The 23542-nt window shown below is 36.6% G+C and overlaps 2 protein-coding genes across 2 annotated transcripts; one reads left to right on the forward strand and one right to left on the reverse strand.

Annotated features, from left to right (window-relative positions):
• Positions 1–1161: 1161 nt before the first annotated feature.
• On the reverse strand, positions 1162–4693 carry GS1 (Haloacid dehalogenase-like hydrolase (HAD) superfamily protein). Its single transcript, XM_068476649.2, has 6 exons — positions 4454–4693; positions 3677–3901; positions 3331–3391; positions 2995–3142; positions 2531–2610; positions 1162–1471 (listed from the first exon to the last, which is right to left on the reverse strand). The coding sequence occupies exons 1-6, from the start codon at positions 4635–4637 to the stop codon at positions 1339–1341; spliced, it is 831 nt and encodes a 276-aa protein (XP_068332750.2). The 5' UTR covers positions 4638–4693; the 3' UTR covers positions 1162–1338.
• A 13907-nt stretch (positions 4694–18600) lies between these two features.
• Positions 18601–20211, forward strand: LOC137736017 (uncharacterized). The gene has a single exon (XM_068475364.2). It carries the CDS (start codon positions 18833–18835, stop codon positions 19613–19615), a length of 783 nt encoding a protein of 260 aa, XP_068331465.2. The 5' UTR covers positions 18601–18832; the 3' UTR covers positions 19616–20211.
• The last annotated feature ends 3331 nt before the right edge of the window (positions 20212–23542 follow it).

A 23542-nucleotide genomic window follows, 5' to 3' on the forward strand; every position in this document is an offset into this window, starting at 1 on the left:
GCTTCCGCTTGCGTGTAAAAGTACAACAAGACATGTGAGAAGGTTGACAACTTTATGGCACGAGGTCTTAGGAGCATGCCTACTCAGACACTAATCAAGCCACGTGTTAAACAGCAACCAAAAGCAAAATTCTAGGAAGGGACATAAAGGTGGTCATCCATTGCTCGGAGTGACATGGTTAACTAATCGAGGTCAAGCAAGCTGCTTGTCACACATTGATCTAAAAGGGAATGCAATCATAACTGAGCAAACGTCACTTCACTACCAAATATTGACTAATAGTTAAAATAGTTGTTAGCACGTTGGTCAATGGAATTGACACATTAAATGCTACAAATGTGGGAGAAAGGCTTTATGGGTTCATTGAGGGCCTATATAAAGCAGTGAGAACCTCTTGTAAGGTTGAAGCCATATAGAATTCTGGTCTTAACCAAGCGCTATTTGTAACATTTGAAATCAATATAATCCGAGTAACACAATGGATATAGCCTAATTTTGAGGGGTGAACTACTTAAATCATGTGTCCATTTTATTTTAGTTCTATCCTATAGCCCACCAAGGACTTGCTGTTTTAGTTTATTAACCTGCAAATTTTAAACGTTAACAATAGTCAACGTAGATTAGTTTGGAACATTAAGTATCAAATAAGCGGAAGAAAAAAAAAATCATCAAATAAGTCGGCTTAAACTAATACATTACCATTGGACAATTGTTATACAATAGTTGAAAGAGATGCGAAAGAGCAAACTTCTGATATATGCATCATGCAAATTCAGTGATATAGGATCTAGACATCCATGAACAAACTCGGAACTTTTGGAATTATTATTCTCGTGAAGTGCATTTTCTACAAGAAGGCCGACCCATTGAGACATATTATTGTGTTCTTAAGCGTATATGAAGGAAACCGACTATCGTCATCCTGACCATACGAAGAATGATAAAATTTACTTGTCACACACTTGACCTGATATTGCACATGTTGTGTCGAAATTCTTCGATGCTTAAATATGGCCCCATGATTATGTTGTCAAAGAACGGTCATTTGAGTATTGATGGGTAATCCATCATCTGTTAGGGTTAGTTGGCCTATATTGTAATCCATCATCTATCGATTGCTCGAACACATAAAGCAATAAGCAAAAGAAACAGCTGTGGAAGTTTTTAAACAGAATACCGATAGTCACTGTTGAAGCCGCTGGCCAATTAGAATATCAATGGAATAACATCGTACGAATGATAATCTGGCGAAAACCATCAAAGTGTTCCTTCAAATCTAGGCAAAACAGTTGATTGTTTCTCTATTTCATCGTAAATGGGCGCACAGAGAAGCATGGTTTAGCTCGCCGGATTGTCAAACGGAGGCAGACCCCAATCGCTTGGGTTTAAATCCAATAGGGATTTCAAAACTTGGTCTGCAATATCATAAAAACAGCTGTCCAGTCTTGGATCTGGAACCATTACAACCTTCCTGCTTAACACATGTGATGATAATATTAGAAAAAACCAGAACCAAATATTCAATTGAATCAAAGTTTGTATTCTAGTTTTTATAGACATAATATTCGCACGGAGATAGGGTAGAACGTTAAACATTGCAGCATAAAAGCAGGGAATGTATATTTAAATCGACATAAAGTTCAGATGACTTCTATTGGCGATCATTCATTTGAGATGCCACCAAGAACATGTCATAAAGAGGCTTAGATTCTAATGTAAAGGCGACTCAAGGTAGGGCACTAGTAGAGAAGACAAATTAGCCTATTTGGTGCAAGGGCCTTCCTGGTTGAGTCAGAACCAAGCAACGAATTCATGTTTGAATTCTGTTTGTAGTTTAGGTAATCTAAGATCATATATGTATTTGCAAGCGTATGTTCTCTACCCTTGAGGTATTCATTTCGGTACTAAAGACTCGTCATTCCCTAACATTTATGAATGCAATGCGTATACCTAAAACTCATTTCGATACTAAAAGAAACAAGGCCTCATTAAAAGACCTCAGGACAAATTTTGTAGCCCTTCTGACAGTGGTTAAGCTACATACTGCAATCCAATTCCGCCAACAGTGCAAGTTCTTTTGTTTCATGGCAATATGATCAATGGCTGCAGGCAGAAGAACTATGTCGGCTCAATTCCCTTTGGTTGGAAAGAGGAAGTTAATACTGGCACAAATAAACCATCCTTTATTGAAACGACATGAAATGTCTAATTTTTTCTCCCAAGCTGGCAAGTCCATTTTGCAATACCTCAAAATGAAACGGCCACTGTATCACTCAAAATTCTTTTTGTATTTACTGTTCTATTCTATAAAATATACACATACATCAAATCTTTGATTTGTGAAATTATTAACGGCTAGATATATGCAGACAGATAAGAATGCCACCAAGCAAAACAGCAAATGTACACATGTATGTAGCAACAATTCACTCTTTTAACATGTGAAAGTAAATATGATAAAAAATCAGTTATTTATGATATGATAACTGATATCTCACATGTGCAATCAAATTCAAACTACAGCACTTACATTCCAGCATTCTTGGCTGCAAGAACTCCAGCCGGTGCATCTTCAAACACAAGAATTTTCTTCGGATCAATTGGGGAACCCTGTTTACACAAATCTTGTAATCAGTCACTTTTACCTAATCAATATCTATGTCGACCAAAAATACTAATGTGTAAAGGATGTAATAGTACAAACCATTCTGTACAGATATCCCCATACAAAGAAACTATCAGAGAAACAAACGTCACAACCCAATCTTGTTTCTGTAATAACCAAATGATTCCAAGTACTTTGATGTCCTTATTTCGTTTGTGCATATGTGTAAAGTACTACATCGGTTTTGTGTTTAATCATATCAGCTATATAAATTGATTATAGAAAACCTCATTAGTGACTAGTCATTTTGGGACACCAAGCCAATGTGGAAAGCCACTCAGGGTCATGACCAGTAATATGACAGAGGAACATATCTGAGATGGTTATACCTCAAATCTTTTGGCTGCAGCAAGGAATACATCTGGTGCAGGCTTCCCTTGTTTAACTTCTGGATCATCACCAAGGACTAGATGATGCATCAATGAAAAAAGTTCACCATGTTTTTGTGTTTTCAATTCAAAATGTGTCTTCTGAGAACTGCAAGATATATTTTAAAACGAGTGATGGTTGTAGTAGTCTGGTGAGTTATCATTATAAAACTCCAATCATAATAATGATTTATGACAATGCAAAATGTCTGAAAGGTTTGAAGTTATTGGACATGCTATACATAGATCTAATCTCCATTTGCTAAAATTACAAAATGAAAATTCAAGGAACTATACCCCGTTGCCAAGGCACATGGTATTCCTTTTGCATGAAGATGTCTGATCAAGCGGCTAGCCCCTACAATTTGTACCGAAAAGAATAAATTAAAACTAGCTGAGGCGAGCTGTGACGATGATGATGATTAGCATAAGATAATAATATCCCCGTTCAAAGAAAGTGAAACCTTTGTAACTAGCATAAGATCTTAAGAAATGGGGCAACTCATATCCAAGCTATAGAAAGCTAAATCAGATACCATGAAGTTTTGATAGGCATTCGATAGTACATAAGAAGTAAACAAATTTAAGTCTACAGCACTTGTATCCAAGTATTCGTGTTTGTCTGTAAGCATATGAACGGTACCTGGCATGAGCTCACTTGTTGGAAACAAACTCTGCAACACCGCCTCTCTCTCAACTAGAAAACCCTCAGCAGTTAAGGTGTCACTAATTCCAGATTCTTCAACAAACACCCGAGCAGCTTCGATTGCTTTCTTTCCCATCATTTTCGCTTTGAGAGACCAATCAAAAGTTTTATTATACCTAGCAAGTATTTTTTCCTGGACTTCAGTATAAAACTTCTCTGTGTCTGAATCGGCAGAAATCATATCCCACCATCAGTTTATTTCCAAGAATCTGGGCACAAACTATAATTCTCTCCAACTTAACAACCAAGCTATGAGAACTCGTAAATCAACGAAAACGATATTAAAATTGTTATGGCATGAATTATAGTTGAAAATCTATGTACGCAGGACAGACGAACAACGGGACTAATTAACTTTTCCAACAATGATTAGCAACTAAAATTGGTCCACAAATTAATAAAAAGGAAAGACCAAGTGAAAATCTCAAGACTATTAGTAGATACACACATATACATACATACATGGCGGATCCATAAACTTTATACTGGCTGGGCAACGTGCAAGTCTGAAGACAACAAAGGATGCCACAACGTGCGTCCGCATAAATATGTGTGTGTGTATCCTTGATGAATGATTGATACATGGTAGGTTAAGACGTGACGGAAGAGTTCAAATACTACTACTGCTAGAGTACTCGAGTGAGACGAAGACAAAGGCAACGGAAGCAGATTGAAAGGGGGAGACGATGTAGGACAAGTGTTTGATGAAATTACCGAGTAAGAGGCCGTCCATATCGAAGATGACATGAGTGATTGGTCCTCTGCCGGCGACAGCTTGGGAGGGATTCGCCATTGCAGTACTACCCAACAGCTTTTGCTTTTGGGGAAAGAGGGATGATGCTTCCGCCTTCTGCACAACTGCCACAAACAAAGGGAGGATTTGGGAAAGTTTGGCCATGTCCAACGGGAGAAATTATAGGGTAGGACAGTAGTACCACATCAGCCTAACACTTACATTCACATTTTGCCATCTGTTCATGTTTTTGCATAGCTGAAATTTAATATCATTTTGACCTTTTAAAATTTTGAAAAAGAGGAAATTGTAACAATAGTCCATCAACTTTTAACTCAATTGTTGTGGCCTATTTTATTTGACAACGGGAAAGGGGCCGGCGGCAAAGAGAGAAGAGAGAGGTGTTTGTTTATAGAATTGTGTAGTGGAATGTGTGTGTTATTTCCCCTACATAGTGCATTTCTTTATAGTAATAAGAGGAAGAAGAAATCCTTCATCCCCAAGGAATACAAGTTCATATAGGAAAGAATAATTAAAATCAAATATAATATAGGATTTACACAATCACACTTAAACTAGGAAAGTTTACAACACTCCCCCTTGAGTGTGTAAATACTCAAGTAGATTTGGCATCATGTAGAGGTTGAGGAAGTTGACTCGTCAACATTGATTCTGGGAACAACTTATTCTCAAATAAGGTAGGAACTTGCATAAAGAAGTAAATCTCACTAAAAAAACCCTAAGGCTATGGTAAAAACCTGAGTAGGGACAAAACCCATAGTCTAAGAAAAAATGCGTGAGAAATGCAAAGTCAAATGAAATGTCTACGGGACGTCATCAAGGATATGATCAATCCAATGTGGGTGCCTCGTTAAAACCTAGTTAGGTAGTGAAAACCCATTGGTACAAATGCTCCTATTCGTAGGAAAAAAGTACATTAAGATCAAGCAAGTATACTTAAGGATACTCCCCCCCTGAGTTTGACACAATTCCAAAGAGAACTAGCAATGTTACAACCTAGAAAGTTTACGCATACCAATTCCATGAACAAGCTTCTGAAACGTCGTCTTTGTAGTGATTTGATGAAGAGGCCGGCTAGATTGTCTTGTGAATGGATTTGCATGACTTCAATCTTCTGATGCTCTTGTTGTTGATGTGAGAATAAGAACTTCGGCGCAATGTGCTTGGTGTTGTCTCCCTTGATGCAACCCTTCTTGAGTTGTTCGATGCATGCTACGTTTTCTTCAAAAATTGTCGTCGAGACATCCACGACGAGGTAAAGATTGCAGGAGCTCTGAAAAAGGCCCACAACTGCTCTCAACCAAAAGCATTCCCGAGTTGCTTCATGTAAGGTGAGAATTTCAGCATGGTTAGACGAAGTGGCAACTAAGGTATGTTTAGTTGACCTCCAAGAGATTGAGGTGCCTCTAACAGTAAAGACATAACCCGTTTAAGAATGCGCCTTGTGCGGATCAGATAAGTATCTTGCGTCCGCATAACCAACAAGGCAAGAATCGACTCAAGATAAGGGGGTGCAACATAACTCAAGGATCTGTAGGGATAAAACAAGCCCAAATCCGTAGTACCCTTAAGGTAACGAAAGATGTCTTTAACACCAGTTCAATGTTTGCATGTTGGTGCATTATTATATCTTGCCAAAAGATTAACAGCGAGTGAGATGTCGGGTCTAGTGCATTGAGCTAAGTACAATAAAGCGCCTATCACATTTATCACACTTAGATAAGGAACTTCAGGCTCCAAAATCTCTTTATCATCATCCTTCCGACGAAAGCAATCTCATTTTCCATCTAACAATCGAACGACCATAGGAGTACTCGAAGGTTTCGCTTTATCTTCGTTGAAGCAGTGTAACACCTTATGGGTGTAGTTCGTTTGATGTACTAAGATTCTATCTGAACGATGCTCTATCTTAAGACCGAGACAGTATCAAGTCTTTCCTAGATCTTTCATCTCAAATTTCGACTTCAGGTGTGCGACAGTTCTAGCGAGCTCTTCAGGAGTTCTGATAAAATTCATGTCATCGACATATATTGCAACAATCGCAAAACTGAAATGTGACTTCTTAATGAACACATAAGGACATAGTTTGTTGTTCAGATATCCCTGACTAGTCAAATACTCACTCAGATGGTTATACCACATTCTTCCGGATTGCTTTAAACCGCAGAGTGAATGCCTTAGCTAAATTAAAAGCGTGTTCCGGGGTTTGGAAATATTTGATCCAGTCAATGTAAGTCCTTTGGGAACTTTTCATATAAATTTCTATATCAAGATCCCTATAGAGATATGCAGTTACTACGTCCATCAGTTGCATACTCAATTTTTCAAAAACTACTAAACTGATAAGGTAACGAAAAGTAATCACATCCATAACGGGTGAATAAGTTTCATCATAGTCAATCCCGGGGCATTGTGAGAAGCCTTGTGCAACAAGATGAGCTTTGTAATGCACAATTTCATTCTTCTCATTACGCTTCGGAACGAAAACCCATCTGTAGCCAATGTGCTTCATATGTGAAGGAGTAGGAGCTGCAGGTCCAAACACCCTACGTTTCGTAAGCGAACCGAGTTCGACTTGGATTGCTTGTTTCCAGTTTGACCAATTGGTTTCTATGTCGACATTCATTAACGGAACGGAGTTCAATGTCATCACTTAACATGATCTCAGTAGCTACTGCATATGCTAATGCATCATCGACGATCATCTCATTTCTACACCACACATCATCTAAACTAGCAGAGTAGACCGAAATCTCATGATTCTCGGGAGGTGTATTCGTCTCTTCAAGGACGCTTCCGTAATCTAGAATTTCCTCACGAGTTGGATAAAAAGAGTAAACGATAGTTAGATTCATGGTAAGCTCTTTAGGTGCATGTGTCATGGGTTTCTTCTTTCGGGGCTGTTAATCCTTTAAACCAAGAAGTATGCCATGCTTTTGTTTAGGGGCAGATGATTAGCTAGCCGCTAATGTACGTGGATCATCAAAGTTGGCGTCCTAGGCCTCCAAGAGGGAAGTCCGTCGTACATTGGTACATCCATCTTTGCAAGCACGTTCGTAGCTGAAATATATGATCTAGTCACTCGCGCTAGATCGGTGAAAGCATCTGGCATGCTTTGAGCTATGCTTTGAAGATCTAGTATACGCTGCACTTCAGTTTCAAACTGAGCGATGCAGGGATCTAAATGAGGCAAAGTGGGAGTCGTCCACGATAATTCGAGTCATTCTTTAAGAACGTTGACATTTTTATCTCCCCCTAACAACGGGAAGACTGTCTCATAGAAGTGACAATCCATTAAACGAGCGGTAAACATATCGTTTGTCAAAGGTTCTAAGTAATGAATAATCAAAGGAGAATTATATCCGACATAGATTCTCATCCTTTGATGAGGCCCTATTTTTGTACGTAAGGGCGGTGAAATCGGCACATAGACCGTACAACCAAAAATGCACAAATACGATATGTCGAGTTCGTATCCGGTAATCAACTAAAGAGCGCTATATGGTTGGTCACAACAGGTGGACCAACATGGCTGCGTGCAATATTGCATGGCCCTAAGCAATGATCAGGAGCTTGGTATGTATGACCAACGATCGAGCAATCATTTGTAAGCGCTTAATGAATGCCTCCGCCAGGCCATTATGGGTATGACCATGGGGTACTGGATGTTCCACTTCAACCCCAACTGACATGTAATAGTCATCAAAAGTTTTAGATGTGAATTCTCCAGTATTATCCAATTGAATAGATTTGATCGAATAATCAAGGTGGTGGGCCATGAGCTTGATAACCTGAGCCAACAGTTTGGAGAATGCAACGTTCCTTATAGATAACAAGCACATATGTTGCAAAACGGGGCATTCTTAGGTATGAAGTTAGTGAAATAAATACATTTACGTAAAACAGTGTGCGTGGTTGCACTATTTGCCAGACAACTAACTGTCTCACTAGTCATACCTAGAATGAAAATTAATTTGAATCGGTCAAATGCATAAAAGTTCTAAAAAAAAAAAAACAAATATCCATTCAAAATAATTTTAAGTATTCAAGGATGGTAATTAATTAAAAACTTAATATCCAAAAACAAATCACTAACAAATAATCCAAACATAAAGGAAAATTGTTCAAAATTTAACCAAAAACACAAAGGGGGTTCGGCCACTAGGTGGAATTCAGCCCCAATGTCTAAATTTCAACTAGAAAAATAGTTTATGTCTAAGATTCTAATCTTCTATAAGGGTGATAGCCTTTTGAAAGTTAGAAACCTTCATCTTGAAAGCCTAAATGCTGCCGTTCATGTCCTTCTTCAGCTAAGAAGATGTCCTTTTGGTGATCAAAACGATCAGCCAAAGTGACTCATAGTGCTCGTGGATCTTTCTCCGCAAGGTACTCGGTTTACAGTGCGTCATGAATATGCCTTCGGATGAAGATCATGGCAGTGGCTTTCTTAGCTTCACCAACCGAGTTGTCTGCCTTATCTTCAATGGTGGGACGCAAATTCTTTGCAGTGAGGTGGAGCTTCACATCTTAGACCCACTTGAGGTAGTTTTTTCCAAAGATCTCCAAAGCGGTGAAGTCGAGTTTGTTCAAATTTGACATATTCCTATCACAAAATAAAGGACAAGATGTGATTAGTGTAATGAAGAAACAAAATCAATCCATTCACATAGGAGTAGAACATTCAAGTTCTAATAGACATGAATTGGTTAGAATTCGCATGAAAAAACTTCAGGTTTTCATGGGTGATGTTTTTAAGGAAAACTTCAGGTTTTCAAACAAGGCATGCTTCTAGAAACTTCAGGTTTCGAAATAATTATAAACTTCAGGTTCATATGTTCTTGCAGACAAACACAAATATATACACAGAAATATGGAACAAGAAAATATGCAAATAGAACTTCAGGTCTATAATTATAATTGAATTAATTATTTGGACTTCAGACCAAATTTAAAGTGTGGTTGAAAAATTATAAAACCTAAATTGTCTAAAAAAATAAACAATTAATCTTGGGGCCTAAAAACATTGGCCAAAGCCCACGGGTGGGCTGAGCAAAGTGGAGCCTTGCGGCCTAGGCCTAAGAATGGGCTGGAATAGGCTCAGGCCTAGCATGTAGGCTGGCCTGACATCACAAATTACTGGGTCGCAGGCTCAAGCCCAAAGAAGAGGCCCGAAAAGGGCTTTGGTCTGGTGTGACATGTACACTCGGAGGGGGGAAGGGGGCAGGGGACGTAATCCTGTGCGTCACGGTACATGAGAGCCATAACAGCCATGTAGGCTGTGATCCTCTGTGGTGCGAGACACGGGAATGCCGTGGCCTATGAAGGTCGGTGTTTTGGGCCAATGAGAGCTCCAAAGCCCAATGGGCTAGTGCTTATCATGAGCGGACCAAGCCCACATAAGCTTGGGTTTCAAACCAGACATCTCAATGTGCGCTGGGTGAACATCGCTAGAGAAGACAATCGGCGCCATCGCTACAGGCGGTCGTGTCTAGGTGCAAAAATCACGGCAAAGAACTGTGGGTTCGATGACAACCCATAAAAGTAAACAGAGAGTGAAGACTCTCAACGTTTGTGTTAGAAAACCTAGGAAAATTAATCATAATTTTGAAGAAAAATCGATGAGATTCAAAACGAATCTTGTCCAAAAACTCATTGGGGGGTGAAAATGATCTACAAGTCATCAAGATGAGGACCCAATATCAGGATTGGGCTGCAGGCCCATCTATGAGGGAAAGAGACGTCATGGATGGCGTTAGGTATGTTCTGGATTTCAAACTAGAAGCCCATGGCTCCGGCATATGGTCTCGCGCTCGGTGTGGCTCGCCCAGGCCTGTAGCCTATGTGGCCGAGGTCATGGGTTTGAAAAACCCTAGTGTTTTCCGATTTCTATTTTTTTTTTTTCAATTAATTCAAAGCATATATAATTTGAATGAATGAACATATATTTGATGCAATTCATGGAAATATCAAATTCACATAATTCAACAATTATGAATATAATGCATACACAATTTATGTAGGATCTAAAATTCAAAAAAAGTAAAGTTGGGTCATGCATTATGGTGAATGTTCATGCTATTAGGGCTGTAAAAATATCAAGATAAAAACCATTGTTTTGGAAGAAGCTGATTGTGTGATGATATGGATGAACTGGTTTGATGCAAAAAAAAGCTTCCACGTCAAATTCCTAAGCGTAGTGGTAGGAGCGTGCTGATAACGTGTTGTGGCCTATTTTATTTGACAAAGGGTAGGGGGCCATCAGCAAAGAGAGAAGAAAGAGAAAGATGTGTGTTTGTAGATTTGTGTAGAGGAATGTGTATGTTATTTCCCCTACGTAGTGCCTCTATTTATAGTAATAAGAGGGATAAGAAATCATTCATCCCCATTGTAACAATGTTTAACAAATGATGGACTGTGAAGACCTTTGGTGAGAATGTCCGCAGTTTGTTCTTCAGTTGGGATGTACACAACCTCCAAATCGCCTTGTTGCACTTGCTCCCTCACAAAATGATAATCCATGTCAAGGTGTTTTATCCTTGTGTGAAACACCGGATTAGCACTTAGGGCAATTGCAGACATATTGTCACAGTGAAGGGTAGGTGGAGCTTCCAAGAACACTCCCAAATCCTTCAATACATTTTGTATCCAAGCTATATATGCTGCAGTGTGCGCTAAGGCTTTATATTCAGCTTTTATAGAACTCCTCGACACTGAATTTTGTTTCTTTGACTACCATGAAATTGGATTATTCCCTAAGTATATAACCAGTGATTGATCTTCGAATATTTAAATCGGCAACCCAATTAGAATCAGAAAAGGTAGTGAGTTGTGAAACCATGTTTGCAAAGAATGTAATACTAGCATTTATGGTTCCTTGAAGATAACGAATAATTCATTTGACAACTCCAAAATGAACATCAGTTGGTGAAGACATGAATTAGCATACTGTGTTCACAACAAAGGCGATATCTGGCCTAGTAAAGGTCAGATATTGTAAAGATCCCACAATGCTTCGATTAGTAGTTGGATTTGTCAACAATTGTCTTTCTAAATACAACAGTTGATGATGAGGTTTACACGGGGTATTTGCTGGTTTGCATGAATCCATTCTTGCTTTATGAACCAAATCTTTAATATACTTTGATTCCTCCATCCTCTTTATATTGAACCTGTAATCCCAAAAAGTATGTAAGCTAACCCATGTCTTTTAACTCAAACACCTCAGAAAGCTCGTGAATCACTTGTTGTATCTTCAAAGCATTAGATCCAGTTAAGATTATATCATCAACATACAATAATAAAATGATGATATTAGATTCATCTTTCTTCACAAACAAACTTGTATCAGAAGCAGAAGTATGAAATCCCAGAACTACCAAATAGCTTGTAAACTTCGAGTTCCAAGCCCTTAGAGCATGTTTCAAGCCATATAATGACTTAATCAATTTGCAAACATGAGAAGGATATGATGGATCAACAAACCCCTGTGGTTGCTTCGTATACACTTCTTCTTGTAAATCTCCATATAAGAAAGCATTCTTGATGTCTAGTTGTCTGAGATTCCAATGATTCATAGCAGTTAAGGCTAAAATAATCCTGACCGTAGTATGCCTTACAACCGGACTAAATGTATCCAAGTAATCTACCTCATGTTCTTGAGAGAAACCTTGAGCTATAAATCTTGCCTTGTATCTAGACACACTGCCATCTAGATTTTTCTTCACTTTGTATACGCACTTGCTTCCAACTATTGCTTGATCTTGAGGAGGTGGAACCAAGATCTAAGTCCCTTATGCTCTAAGAGAATCATATTCCTCTTGCATTGCCTTTTGCCATTGGGGAATAGTAGCAGCTTTCCTAAATGTTTTAGGTTATGAGACATCTATGATTTCAAAAATAAAGGAGTAGCCACGAGTGAATGACTCTTCCTTAGTGATTTGAAGGGACTGAAGTTGAGGATAGTGTGCTATTAAAGCAGCATAATTTCTTCTCTCAATTGTTCTACTTTTCAATCTAGTTATCATTGAATGCGTAGATGAGGCAGTGTTTGAATTTAAATCAGATGGAGATAAATCTGGAAGAATTACCTTTATAGTTGATGATTTGAGTGGACATGCAACAGTGATTGTGTACCAGAGTGATGATTTGTAGGATAGTGATGATTTGTAGGAGAATGATGATGTATTGAGCTTGGAGACCCATGTAATGAAGTATTGGTAGTCGAACTTGCACCATTGTCACCATTTCCACGAGTACGTGGATTTGAACTAGTATTATGTTCTGATATATGCATAGAACTAACTGCTTGTGAATCAGTCTGTAAGTGTGAAGTAGCCATGTCTCTTTCTCTTGGAACCTGTACTTGAATGACAATAGGTTCTTGAGACGACCTACAAGCACTCGAAGAGACCTTATGTGGTTGAGGTTGTCTGAAGGGATAAACATCTTCATCATGAATGACATGCCTTGATAAGATGAACTTTTTGGTCTTAATATCATAACAAATGACTCCTTTATAACCATGGGCAAACACCAAGGAATATACATTGAGTAGATCTTGGTTCCAGTTTATGTTTGTTGAATGGTCTTAGTAATGGATACACTATAGTGCCAAAGACTTTAAGATGTTGAATCTCAGGAATACTACCAAACATAACTTGATAAGGAGATTGAATATTTAGATTCCTTGAAGGCATTCTATTAACTAAAAATGTGGCATGAGAACAAGCATGATACCAGAATATGGAAGGCATTTGAGCATCTGATAACAAACTAATAGCTGTCTCAACCAAATGTCTATACTTTCTTTCAACAAGACCATTTTGCTGAGGTGTATAAGGACAAGAAACTTGAAGTACAATTCCTTTTATCTCCAAAAATTGTCTAAACACATTGCTCATATATTCCCCTCCACCATCTGTTTGAAGAAATTTAATTGAAGCACTGAAATGATTCTCAATAAAAGCATGGAACTTGGTAAAGATTGTAAAAGCATCTAATTTATTAACCATCGGAAAAATCCATATAAAACGAGAACAATCATCTACAAAGCTTATGTAATATCTATAACCTTCTATAGACTGCTGTGGTGCATGACCCCATATATCGGAGTGTATTCTTTCGAACACAACATTGGACCTAGCTTAACTTACATGAAACGGTAACTTAGTCATTTTGCCTTGAAGACAAGCAATACATATAAAGGACATAGATCTATACTAGTTGACACTTCATCATTATTCAACATAAGACTAAGCACCTCTTCAGATGGATGACCCAACCTTTTATGCCAAACTGCAGTCTTTATCTTCTTTCCAACAAAAGCTGCACATCTTACAATACTCGGAACTCTGGATCTTGAAAGCACTGTTATTGGTATCTTGAATAGCTCTCCATCATCACTCTTGTCGTGGTACACAATTCATCGAGTTGCCTTGTCTTGTATAAAAAAGATCAAATCATCACATATAAACTAGTAATTATTGTCTCTACACAGTTTCTTAACAGACAATAAATTCATAGTAATATGTGGTACATGTAGCACATGATGTAGAATTAATGGCTTATGTTGTGTTGTAAGAACATGACATTTGATCCTTGAGCAGTTGTGCCAGCAAAAGATGATGGGGGTGCATTTCCTTGATAGGAAAAATTATTTCTGTAAAACACTCTAAAGCTCTATGCCCTCTTTTCCCACAAATTTGACAAACCAAGAACCCACCAGATGAGTGACTGTTATCAGCTCTAAAGTAGCAATTTGACATTTAGGAGATATACCATTCTTGTAATTGATATTTCCACTCCAAGTATTTCCTTCTTTGCTCCCATTTCCAGAAAATAAGCTTTGAGAACCTCCATTTTGAACACTTTTCCCACTGCTTGAAGATGCAGAGTATGACCGAGAGTTATTATTCCAACCATTGTAGTTATTCCTTCTGTTATTATTGAAATTATTCCTTCTGTTAATATTGCCACCATTGTAATGATTACCCCATTGATATCTCTATGCATTTGAACTCTTTCCTTTTTCATAACCTTGATCGACACCCTGAGACCTCTGTGAATTAGAACTACTCCCTTGCACATACATAGCTACCATAGAATTGGACAAAGTTGTAATTCTAGATTCAATTCTGCCTTCTGCTCCAAGAAGTTGAGCTAGAAAATCTTTCAAGGAAATTGGAGTTTCTCTAGCTAAGATGACTGTCTTGATCATCTCAAATTCTGGAGGTAACCCAGATATAGCAGCAATTACCAAATCATTCTCAATTATTCTTTCCCAGGCAGCAATCAATTGATCCTAGCGAAGTAAGTACTTATCAACAGAATCAACATCTTTTTGTGGAATATGGAACTCAGTCTTGAGTTAATTAACCCTGATCACCGAAACAGAAGCATATCATTCTTGCAAACAATTCCAAGCTTCATGACAAGTTTTACACCCAACTAGGTAATTCATGGCATCATCCGAAAGAGTAGCAATAAGCAAACTTAACAAGGATACATCTGTTTTGACCCACTATTTATAGGCAGTAGTGATCTCTTTAGTTACACTAGTATCATCATTGATGACAAACTTTGGAGGGCACTGAGATTCGCCATTAAAGAAATCAAAGAGATCATAGCCTTTAGACACATACTGAAACTGATAATCCCATTTGCCAAAATTATCTTCCTTCAACTTCACAATGATCATGCCCAAAAGATTCTCAATTTTCACATAGCTAAATGCCATGACTTTACAATACTGTAATCACAAGCAATCTAAAGCAATTTGAAGAACACAACTGCGCAAACAGTTTTCAAGAATCACAACTTATCAAGAAAACACCCACTACTCAACAATTCTTCACGAATTACTCCAATTTTAAGAGCACACACTTCTGGCTTCGGCCTTGTTTATATGAAAACGCAAACATCAATAAAAAAGCAATGGCTATCGGCCTTTATGCTTTGACACACATATACTGCATTAATCATACAACCAACAACAAAAAGCAATGGCTATCGGCCTTTATGCTTTTGACAGTGACACTTCAATCATCCAGATGCAGCTATCGGCCTTCAAAATTTCAATCTTGCATAGAAAATTCTTCATTGCGACAATTACACAAACACTTAGAGTGCATAAAGAAAGATAACACTTGATAATCTTGAAATCGAACTACCTATAACTCCAGAAGCTTTTCAATCACCAGAAATTTTGTATCAACACAGCGGAAGTAAACATATCAAGATCGAATGGTGAAGATACCATGATAACATTCATCCAGATATGTAAAGATGAATGTATGTATGCAGAACATTCAATAGCAAAGCCTAAAGAAATAGAGAGATGAGAGCGAGAGAAAGAGTAAGAAGAATGAAAGCTTTTGTTGTTTCTCAACAGATTCAATACGATTCTCACTCACACAGAGTACATGTTTATATAGCCTGCAGATATGCCGTATCAGCTACACTATTACTCTAACTACCTGATAACAGACTAACTAACTCCAATAGGTGATGTGGTAATCTGTGACGATGTGTCAAATGATGTGGTAGTCAGCCAATGATGTGGCAATAGCCATATACCTTCAACAAATCGGTCATATCTTAATTTCTCGTTCAACAAACATTTTTATCATTATTCGCAATACCACTTACTTTGTATTGATGAATGATGAATCATATATGGTATAGAAGTTAAGAATAATCCAAGTTGTTCAACCCAACACCCAAGCCAAGTGTGTTGGTAATGTAAATGCCAATCTTTGTCCATGACACAACTCTTTGTTGAATATCCAAACAATAAATTAATACTAATTAATCTTAAGCTAAAAAACAAGATACATGCATAGACTTGACCAACAACAATATTAAGATATGAGTTTAATACAAGTTTTGGAATTGGCTCAATTGTTGTAAGATATTTTTATTTTAGATGTTTGCCTTGTAAAAGTATGTTATATAAATATCCTATCGTTTTTCTTTTTTAGACCTTGGCCTCAATATATGAATCTTTTGTTTTTTTCCATTGGCTATAAACAAAGAGCAGTTTAAGAGTCTTTTACTACAGATATCGGCAAGCATCTCCTTAATTTCATATTTCGATCTGTAAGGGAAAAAGCAAAAACATGTTTGAATTCTGATATATATATATATATATATATACATATGTATTCTTTTAAAACGAAAACATGTTTTGGGTTATTTGAGAGACAAAACAACAATATTTCCTGAATTAAACCGTATGGGGAAGTGATAGTTTCATCTCACCCTATAAGTCATGCAGCTGTAGACTGTACGATCAATGAAAATGCAAAATTACCCATTCTACTCTCTAGATCACAACTGAACTGATTTTAGATATATGCATCGGTGGGGGTGGTAGGAATGATAACTGAGTCACGTCACATTGGCCTTCAAATCAAGTCATTATATATTCATGTTAATACTTGTAAACTCTAATTACCTGCGCAATTCATCATCTCAGATGACTTAATTAGCTTTAATTTGAAATGCTTTTATGGTGTTTTGCTTGAGAATTGTATTATTTGTTTAGAAGTGTTTTTAAAATGGTTGAAAGTGTTTTTTTGAATACATCAATATTTTTATACTAAGGGGACGGGGAGTTCGGCTAAGCCACACAATGGGCAACTTAATTTAGTATCGAATTCGTCATCCACGAGATTTGAATCTAAGACCTCTCACGTGAAAAGGAATACTACCAAACCATAGTATGCTTCTTGCAAAAAGTATCAGTTACGTGCATTTTGTTGGAAGCACTTCAAGTGTTGTTCCAAAATTCACTTGACATTTACTAAGGATTTCTTCCAAAATGCAAAATGCAAAATGCAAAAAAATAAAATAAAATAAGTTTGTACTCATTAATTTGTATAAAATGATTTCCAATTTTTATTCTTAAATGTATCCAGTCCTATATTTTTCTTACTTTTTAATCTTAAATTTACATTCTTAAAAATATATGTATATATGCATACTTTTTATGGAAAAACATGATTTTCTATTGATTTTGAATTTTCATCCATGAGGTGGAGGATAAAATTTCTTTTAATATTTTCACTCTCACAAATCATAAGTTTTATTTAAAATCTCATTAATATAAGCAACTCAAAATTTCAATTTTTAAGGGTTCAGGGTAATTTTTTTAGTTAAAAAATATCAATGAAAAAAAGGAAAAAAAAATGAAAAGAAAAGAGTTAAAAAATATAATAACCGACATGGAAATAATTAATACATTAATATTAGAGACTTCAATAAAAAAAAATATAATAAGGTTTTAGCAAAAAAAAAAAAAATAAAATAAAAAATTAGTAGTTAGAGATTGGATGTGAAATCTCCCATTTATAACCCATTTTTTAACGGAGTACCAATTACATCATAAAATTATAGTCCATCAAAATCGATTTATTATAGTTACATATGCATATGCTAGCAAATCTTGTGAAGCACAAGTTTTGATGGCAATTCTTATCTGTTATATATCTTTTTACCGAAAATTGTCAAGGAAAATTAGAAATATGTTGGTCAGAATGATCTAAATTTGTTAGAGTATTTTGTAAACTGCCCCAAGAAAATGTCATGCTGCAAACGTGACATCAACCAATAACCACCATCTATGACCTAACGATGGCTTCAACAAATTGCAAGGTACCCAAAAACTTCTGCTGTTACATTTTAATAACATTAATTTACTAGGTCTGAGCATTTGAGGCCTCTAATCCCCTCTTTCTATGTGGACTCATCTGGTATTTCAGTCACTCTCTTACTTTGTTTTGGACTTTCTAGATAAATCCCCTTGTCTATCATCTTCCTTCCTTTACCTTTATCTTCTCTTCTAGAATAATACTATAACAACGCTCCCAAAATATGTTGCTTTGTAAAAACTCCAAAACAAAAATAAAATAAAATTTAGGACTAATATTTTCCCCAAGAAATCATCGACATTACACTTTCTCTCTCTTGGTGGTACCCATTTATTTATGTATATAGGATCAGGATCCTCTCTTGAGCTTAGGAGGCTGAGCCTCTTGAGCAAATCACACAGGCTATTGATTTTTGATTTAATAGTTACAAACAGGAGACTTTTCTAAAAGTTATAATAATTGTAGCCGTTAGATCAAAAATCAACGGTCCGTGTGATTTGCTCAGAAGGCTTAGTCTCCTAAGCTCCGGAGAGGATCCTGATCCATGTATATATTCCCTCTTTGGTCTCTTCTCAATTCTCTAGAAATATATACAAGCCAAGCCATTTTTCCAACACAAAACCATTCTCCATTCTTCTCTAAACTACCCAATAAGCCTAAAATCTTCATTTCCTCATCATTTCTTCAACAATGGAGGACGAAATTTACGTTGAGAATATTCCTCGTTATCGAGATCAATCAGAAGAAGAAGAAGAAGATGCAGAAGAAGCACTCTCTCTCAGCGACCTTCCACTAGACAAAATCCACGAACAAGTCAACGAAGTCCACAACATGTCCTCCAAGCACCTGCACGCTCGCCGTTCTTCAGCTGATCAGTTTTTCGAGTTCTTCAGCGACTTCAGCTCCGACAGCTTCATGTCTTCAGCCGAAGATATCATCGTCTGCGGGAAACTCATACCCTTCAAAGATCACGCAAATGAAGCCCCTAAGACGACATGTACTAACAATGGTTATCACCAAAAAGATTCATCTTTTCGAAGGCGGTCGGAGTCGCTGCCTGGGTTACAAAGTTCGGTAGCAAGATCAAGCAGCACAAAGAATCAGATCATGATGAGGAACAGCAGATCCTTGGATTATCAAAAGCTTCACCGGCAATCTTCGATGGTATCCTCGACCCCGGCAGAGATGGAGAGGAATTCTTCCACGAAGAGTGTTGGAAAATACGATAAGAAGAGTGGTAACAAGCCAAAGTGGTATTTTCTCATGTTTGGGATTGTGAGGTTTCCGTCGGAGATGGACCTAAGCGACATCAAGAACCGGCAGATTCGACGAAACCCTTCCACCACGCTCTTCCGGAGTGAAGCCTCTGACAATCGGAGCTCCGGAAAGGGCTCCTGGAGACTGCTCAGGGTATTGAGCTGCAAGGACGATGCAAGTGTTCCTGTAACACCGCCGTACTGTACGCAAGTGTGAGAGGCTATTTCTGATCACGTGCCATGCATGCACTGTAATATCATATCCCTAGTCCCCCTAGCTAACCCATGAATATGATTATATGATTTTAGGTAAATATTATTTTGTCACATTACGTTAGTAAATTGTCAATTGAATCACACATTTAAACAAAGATTTACTGAATCAACGGTTGATACTGACAATTTATTAACTAACGGGGAGGGAAGACTATGTCACTATAGAACTTTTCTTATGATGATTTGATTTGCATGATAGGGGCAAAATGGTCACTAAAATTCTGGATTTGCTTGGACGTGAGGATAAATTAATATATAATTATGGTTTATGACGTTCCGTAGAAGCAAAGGGGTGTACAGTAGAAGAGCCATGGTCGACGATGGCGCCCCTCCATCTGCTTATTAATTGACGATGAAGAGAAGCAGGTTTTGTTGTTTGGTGGCCACAGAAAGTGAAATTAATGGATACCACGAGAATCCGATTACGATATTAAATTCTCATGTTTCTGTTTTTATTTATTTATTTATTTTATTTATTCATTGTAATGTCAATTCTTTTGTGTTGCTCGTAATAAATATATTGGTTTGAGTTTTGAATATTTTCGCTTTTATTGAAATTATATTGTGGAGGTTGGGAGGATGATATCATGACAAATATGCTTTATCATAAAATAAAATTCATAAATAAAGACATGAAATTAATTGATTTAGTCGTTACTTTGTAATCTCAACCATATAATCATCATTCATTAACAAATTGAAACGTTTGGATTAGTGAATCGTGCACCGGCACAAGTGCACAACTGCATGAAGCTAGAAGCAAAGAATTTTATTTTTATTTTTATATTTCTAATTATATAGTTGTTATCTACACGGTTGGATTTTAGTGATTAGTGGAGGGGGATGGCATATATTTACGTTAACAATGAGGTATTGATATTTTAAATCTAATTAAAAATAAATAAAAATTAGCAAGCCCAACTGTCCATGTTTAATTATACTGGTATTAAACTGTAAATATCTACAACGCTAGCTTATCGAATGTTTCTTTTTGGCTACATCTATTAGGCCGACAGTATGGTATACGACCCAACTGTTTTTTTTTAGTTCCTTAATATTTTTACATTTAGGAGAAGGGGAGTTCGACAAAGCTACATAATTGAAACATTAGTTGTACCACATGTTTAAAGGCAAGTTGGCTAGTCACCTATATTTAAGACGTGAAAAATGTTCTCTTCGACAAAAATATGTTCTAATATGCTTTACCAGATGTTGTATTTGAATTAGGTGGAAGGTATTGGCTTAATGCATAGAAAATATGTTCTAATATGCTTTTGCCAATTTCAATAATGATGATGATGTGAACTTGTATCGTTTCCAATATGGCCTTTTTGAATTTGCAGGCAATCAATCTAGATATATAAATAGTTATGCAAAAAAATCAAATTCCATTTTTGTCATGTGAAAATTGTATTCATAATTCAGTACCACTATAAATTGTTGGAAAAAATTAAGGTTGAATTGCTATATTTATCACATATAAATTACAATAAACAAATCATGTAAATAAATACCAATCAATTGCAAATCTTAAGCAAAAACATTACTAAATGGATATGAATATGGGTTAGAAAAACCTGAAACTTGATATTGAGTCTAGTATTGGATATTATGTCCTCAAGACAAGATTGCTCCTCATTGGTGTCTTAATATTTGTATTGTCAAATGTCTCTCAGAATACAATGATCTTTCACTTAACGGAAATAGCACTCCAATCCACAAAATACGGCAAACCAAATAGTATTTGAACTCTCAAAATAGACAGTCTAATGTAAGGCCCTGTTTGGTACGCCGTATATAGTACCGGATAGGACTATTAATACGGAGACGGGTGTTTGGCGCTCTCTTGTATTAAATTGGACCGAACTAATTTAATTCGATTCATATACCCTCTTAGCAAACTAGTCCAAAATGGGCGTATTAATTAGTCGGCTCCCTTTCTTCTCTCTTGCGCGAACTGGGCACTCTCTCTTCCCGTCCCTGCCGCTTGCTCCATCTCCTTCTCTCGCCGGCTGTGTTCTCCCCGTCTCATCTGGCAAGCTCTGTTCTCTCCATCTCCTCTTGGTGGCTCTATTCTTCCTGTCACCTTTGTGATTTGATAACACCCATAGAGAGATGACTCGCACCACCACCGCACAAATTCGGAACGATTTCATTTGTGTTTTAGAACCTTGATTGGGAATTGATAATAGGATTTGAAAATTCGGAAAGTTTTCATATGGGTTTTACGATTCATAAAGATTTCTTCTAGATTTAAGATTTCATCTAGGTTTTTAATTTCTTTAATTTCTGGGTTTTAAGATTCCATCTGCTTGATGGTGTTTTCAAGCCTCTTTGGGCAGGTAAGGAAATGAGGGTGTTTGTGGGGGTGGTGCGACAGAGGGATCTGGGATTCTGGGAAAGAGATAGATTTCAAATTTTTTTTTTAATTTTTTTAGTAATCTGATTTAAATAGGGGATAAATATGAAGTGAAATATCAAAGTTACTTTAAATTCCTCTTATCCGGTTCAGTACCAAACACATTATAAATAATACGGTCATCAGTCCGATATTGCACCAAACGCTTGACTAATTTGGTCACTACTATCCGGTAGCTATTTATCCTATTCGACAGAAATAGTCAGTATAGTCTGAGCTGCCACACAAAGCCTAAGAGAACTAATTGTAATCAAAATTGAATGAATGCTTCAGGACGTTGCTATATTCTTAGGCACAAAATACCTATTCCAAAACAGAATCGTCTGTTTTTAAAAGGTTTTCAATTAAAAAGCCGCAACCTAGTTTATAGGCAGAGACTTATCCTAAATGCCATGTACGGACACTTGCTAGAAATATTTCAGTTTTATAATGTTTATTTTATACCATGTACTCTAATAATATTATCTAGAGAGTTTTAACGAAAAGCCTACGATACTGTTCACTTTAACAAAAAATCATATTTTTACACTAAAAAGTCAATCTTGGTACTATTCACTTTACCTATTATTTTGTCCTTATTATTAAACTCAAAGTTTTTAAGTCATTTTCGTTAGTTTTCCTTATTATCTATCTATTACTAACATCTGGATAGTAAGTGAGATATACGTCTTAGGTTCGATTCTCGATAAACTCAAAGTTTTTAAGTCATTTTCATTAGTTTTCCTTATTATCTATCTATTACTAACATCTGGATAGTAAGTGAGATATACATCTTAGGTTCGATTCTCGATAAAGGCGAATTTGAACCACATTATTACTAGTCCATTACGAGACTTAACTCTCTCCCGTACCTTCTTAGTATAGATAATATCATTTGTTATGAGTTGTAAATTCTAAATTGTTTCCTATTCAAATTTCCCTTTTCTTCTTTTCCATCCAACAGCCGAATTCTAGTATATATTAAATATCCCAACTAATTTTCATTCAAATAATGTCTAAATATTAAATTTCTAACATAAATTGGACGCACAAACCTAGCAAACCTTCTTTTTTTTTTTTTTTTTTTTTTTTTTTTTTTTTTAACTTTATTATCGGAGTGGAGAGTGTGCTAAGCCCCATAATGAAGGAATCATAATTATGTGGTTCAAATTTTCCTTTGGCGAGAATTGAACCTAAGACCTCTCACTTACAAGTGAAGAAGAATATCACTAGATTATAGTACTAAGTGGCACAAAGCTAGCAAACACTTTAAAAGAAATCTTATCAATAAGGAAAAACCTTTTTCATCATTCGAATGATATTTTATGAGAAGGAGCATTCAAATTTGAGCACATAGACGAAAGATGAAAGGGCGACTAATCTAGCCATCTAGTGACAATCATGTCTATAATAGAAATGATGCTTTGAGCTTTCGTATGAGTTTGGCAAAGCGTCTTAAATAAAGGAAAA

Source organism: Pyrus communis, chromosome 13, assembly GCF_041283825.1.
Source record: "Pyrus communis isolate YQ-2024b chromosome 13, ASM4128382v1, whole genome shotgun sequence".
In the NCBI taxonomy this organism is placed as follows: Eukaryota; Viridiplantae; Streptophyta; class Magnoliopsida; order Rosales; family Rosaceae; genus Pyrus; species Pyrus communis.

Coding starts and splice junctions, on each gene's coding strand:
- LOC137736017 (XM_068475364.2), top strand. CDS start 18,833: ATGGAGGACGAAATTTACGTTGAGAATATTCCTCGTTATCGAGATCAA.
- GS1 (XM_068476649.2), bottom strand. CDS start 4,637: ATGGCCAAACTTTCCCAAATCCTCCCTTTGTTTGTGGCAGTTGTGCAG. Junction 3,902..4,453: donor TATGGACGGCCTCTTACTCG/GTAATTTCATCA, acceptor CTGCCGATTCAG/ACACAGAGAAGTTTTATACT. Junction 2,611..2,994: donor CTGCAGCCAAAAGATTTGAG/GTATAACCATCT, acceptor TTGTGTAAACAG/GGTTCCCCAATTGATCCGAA.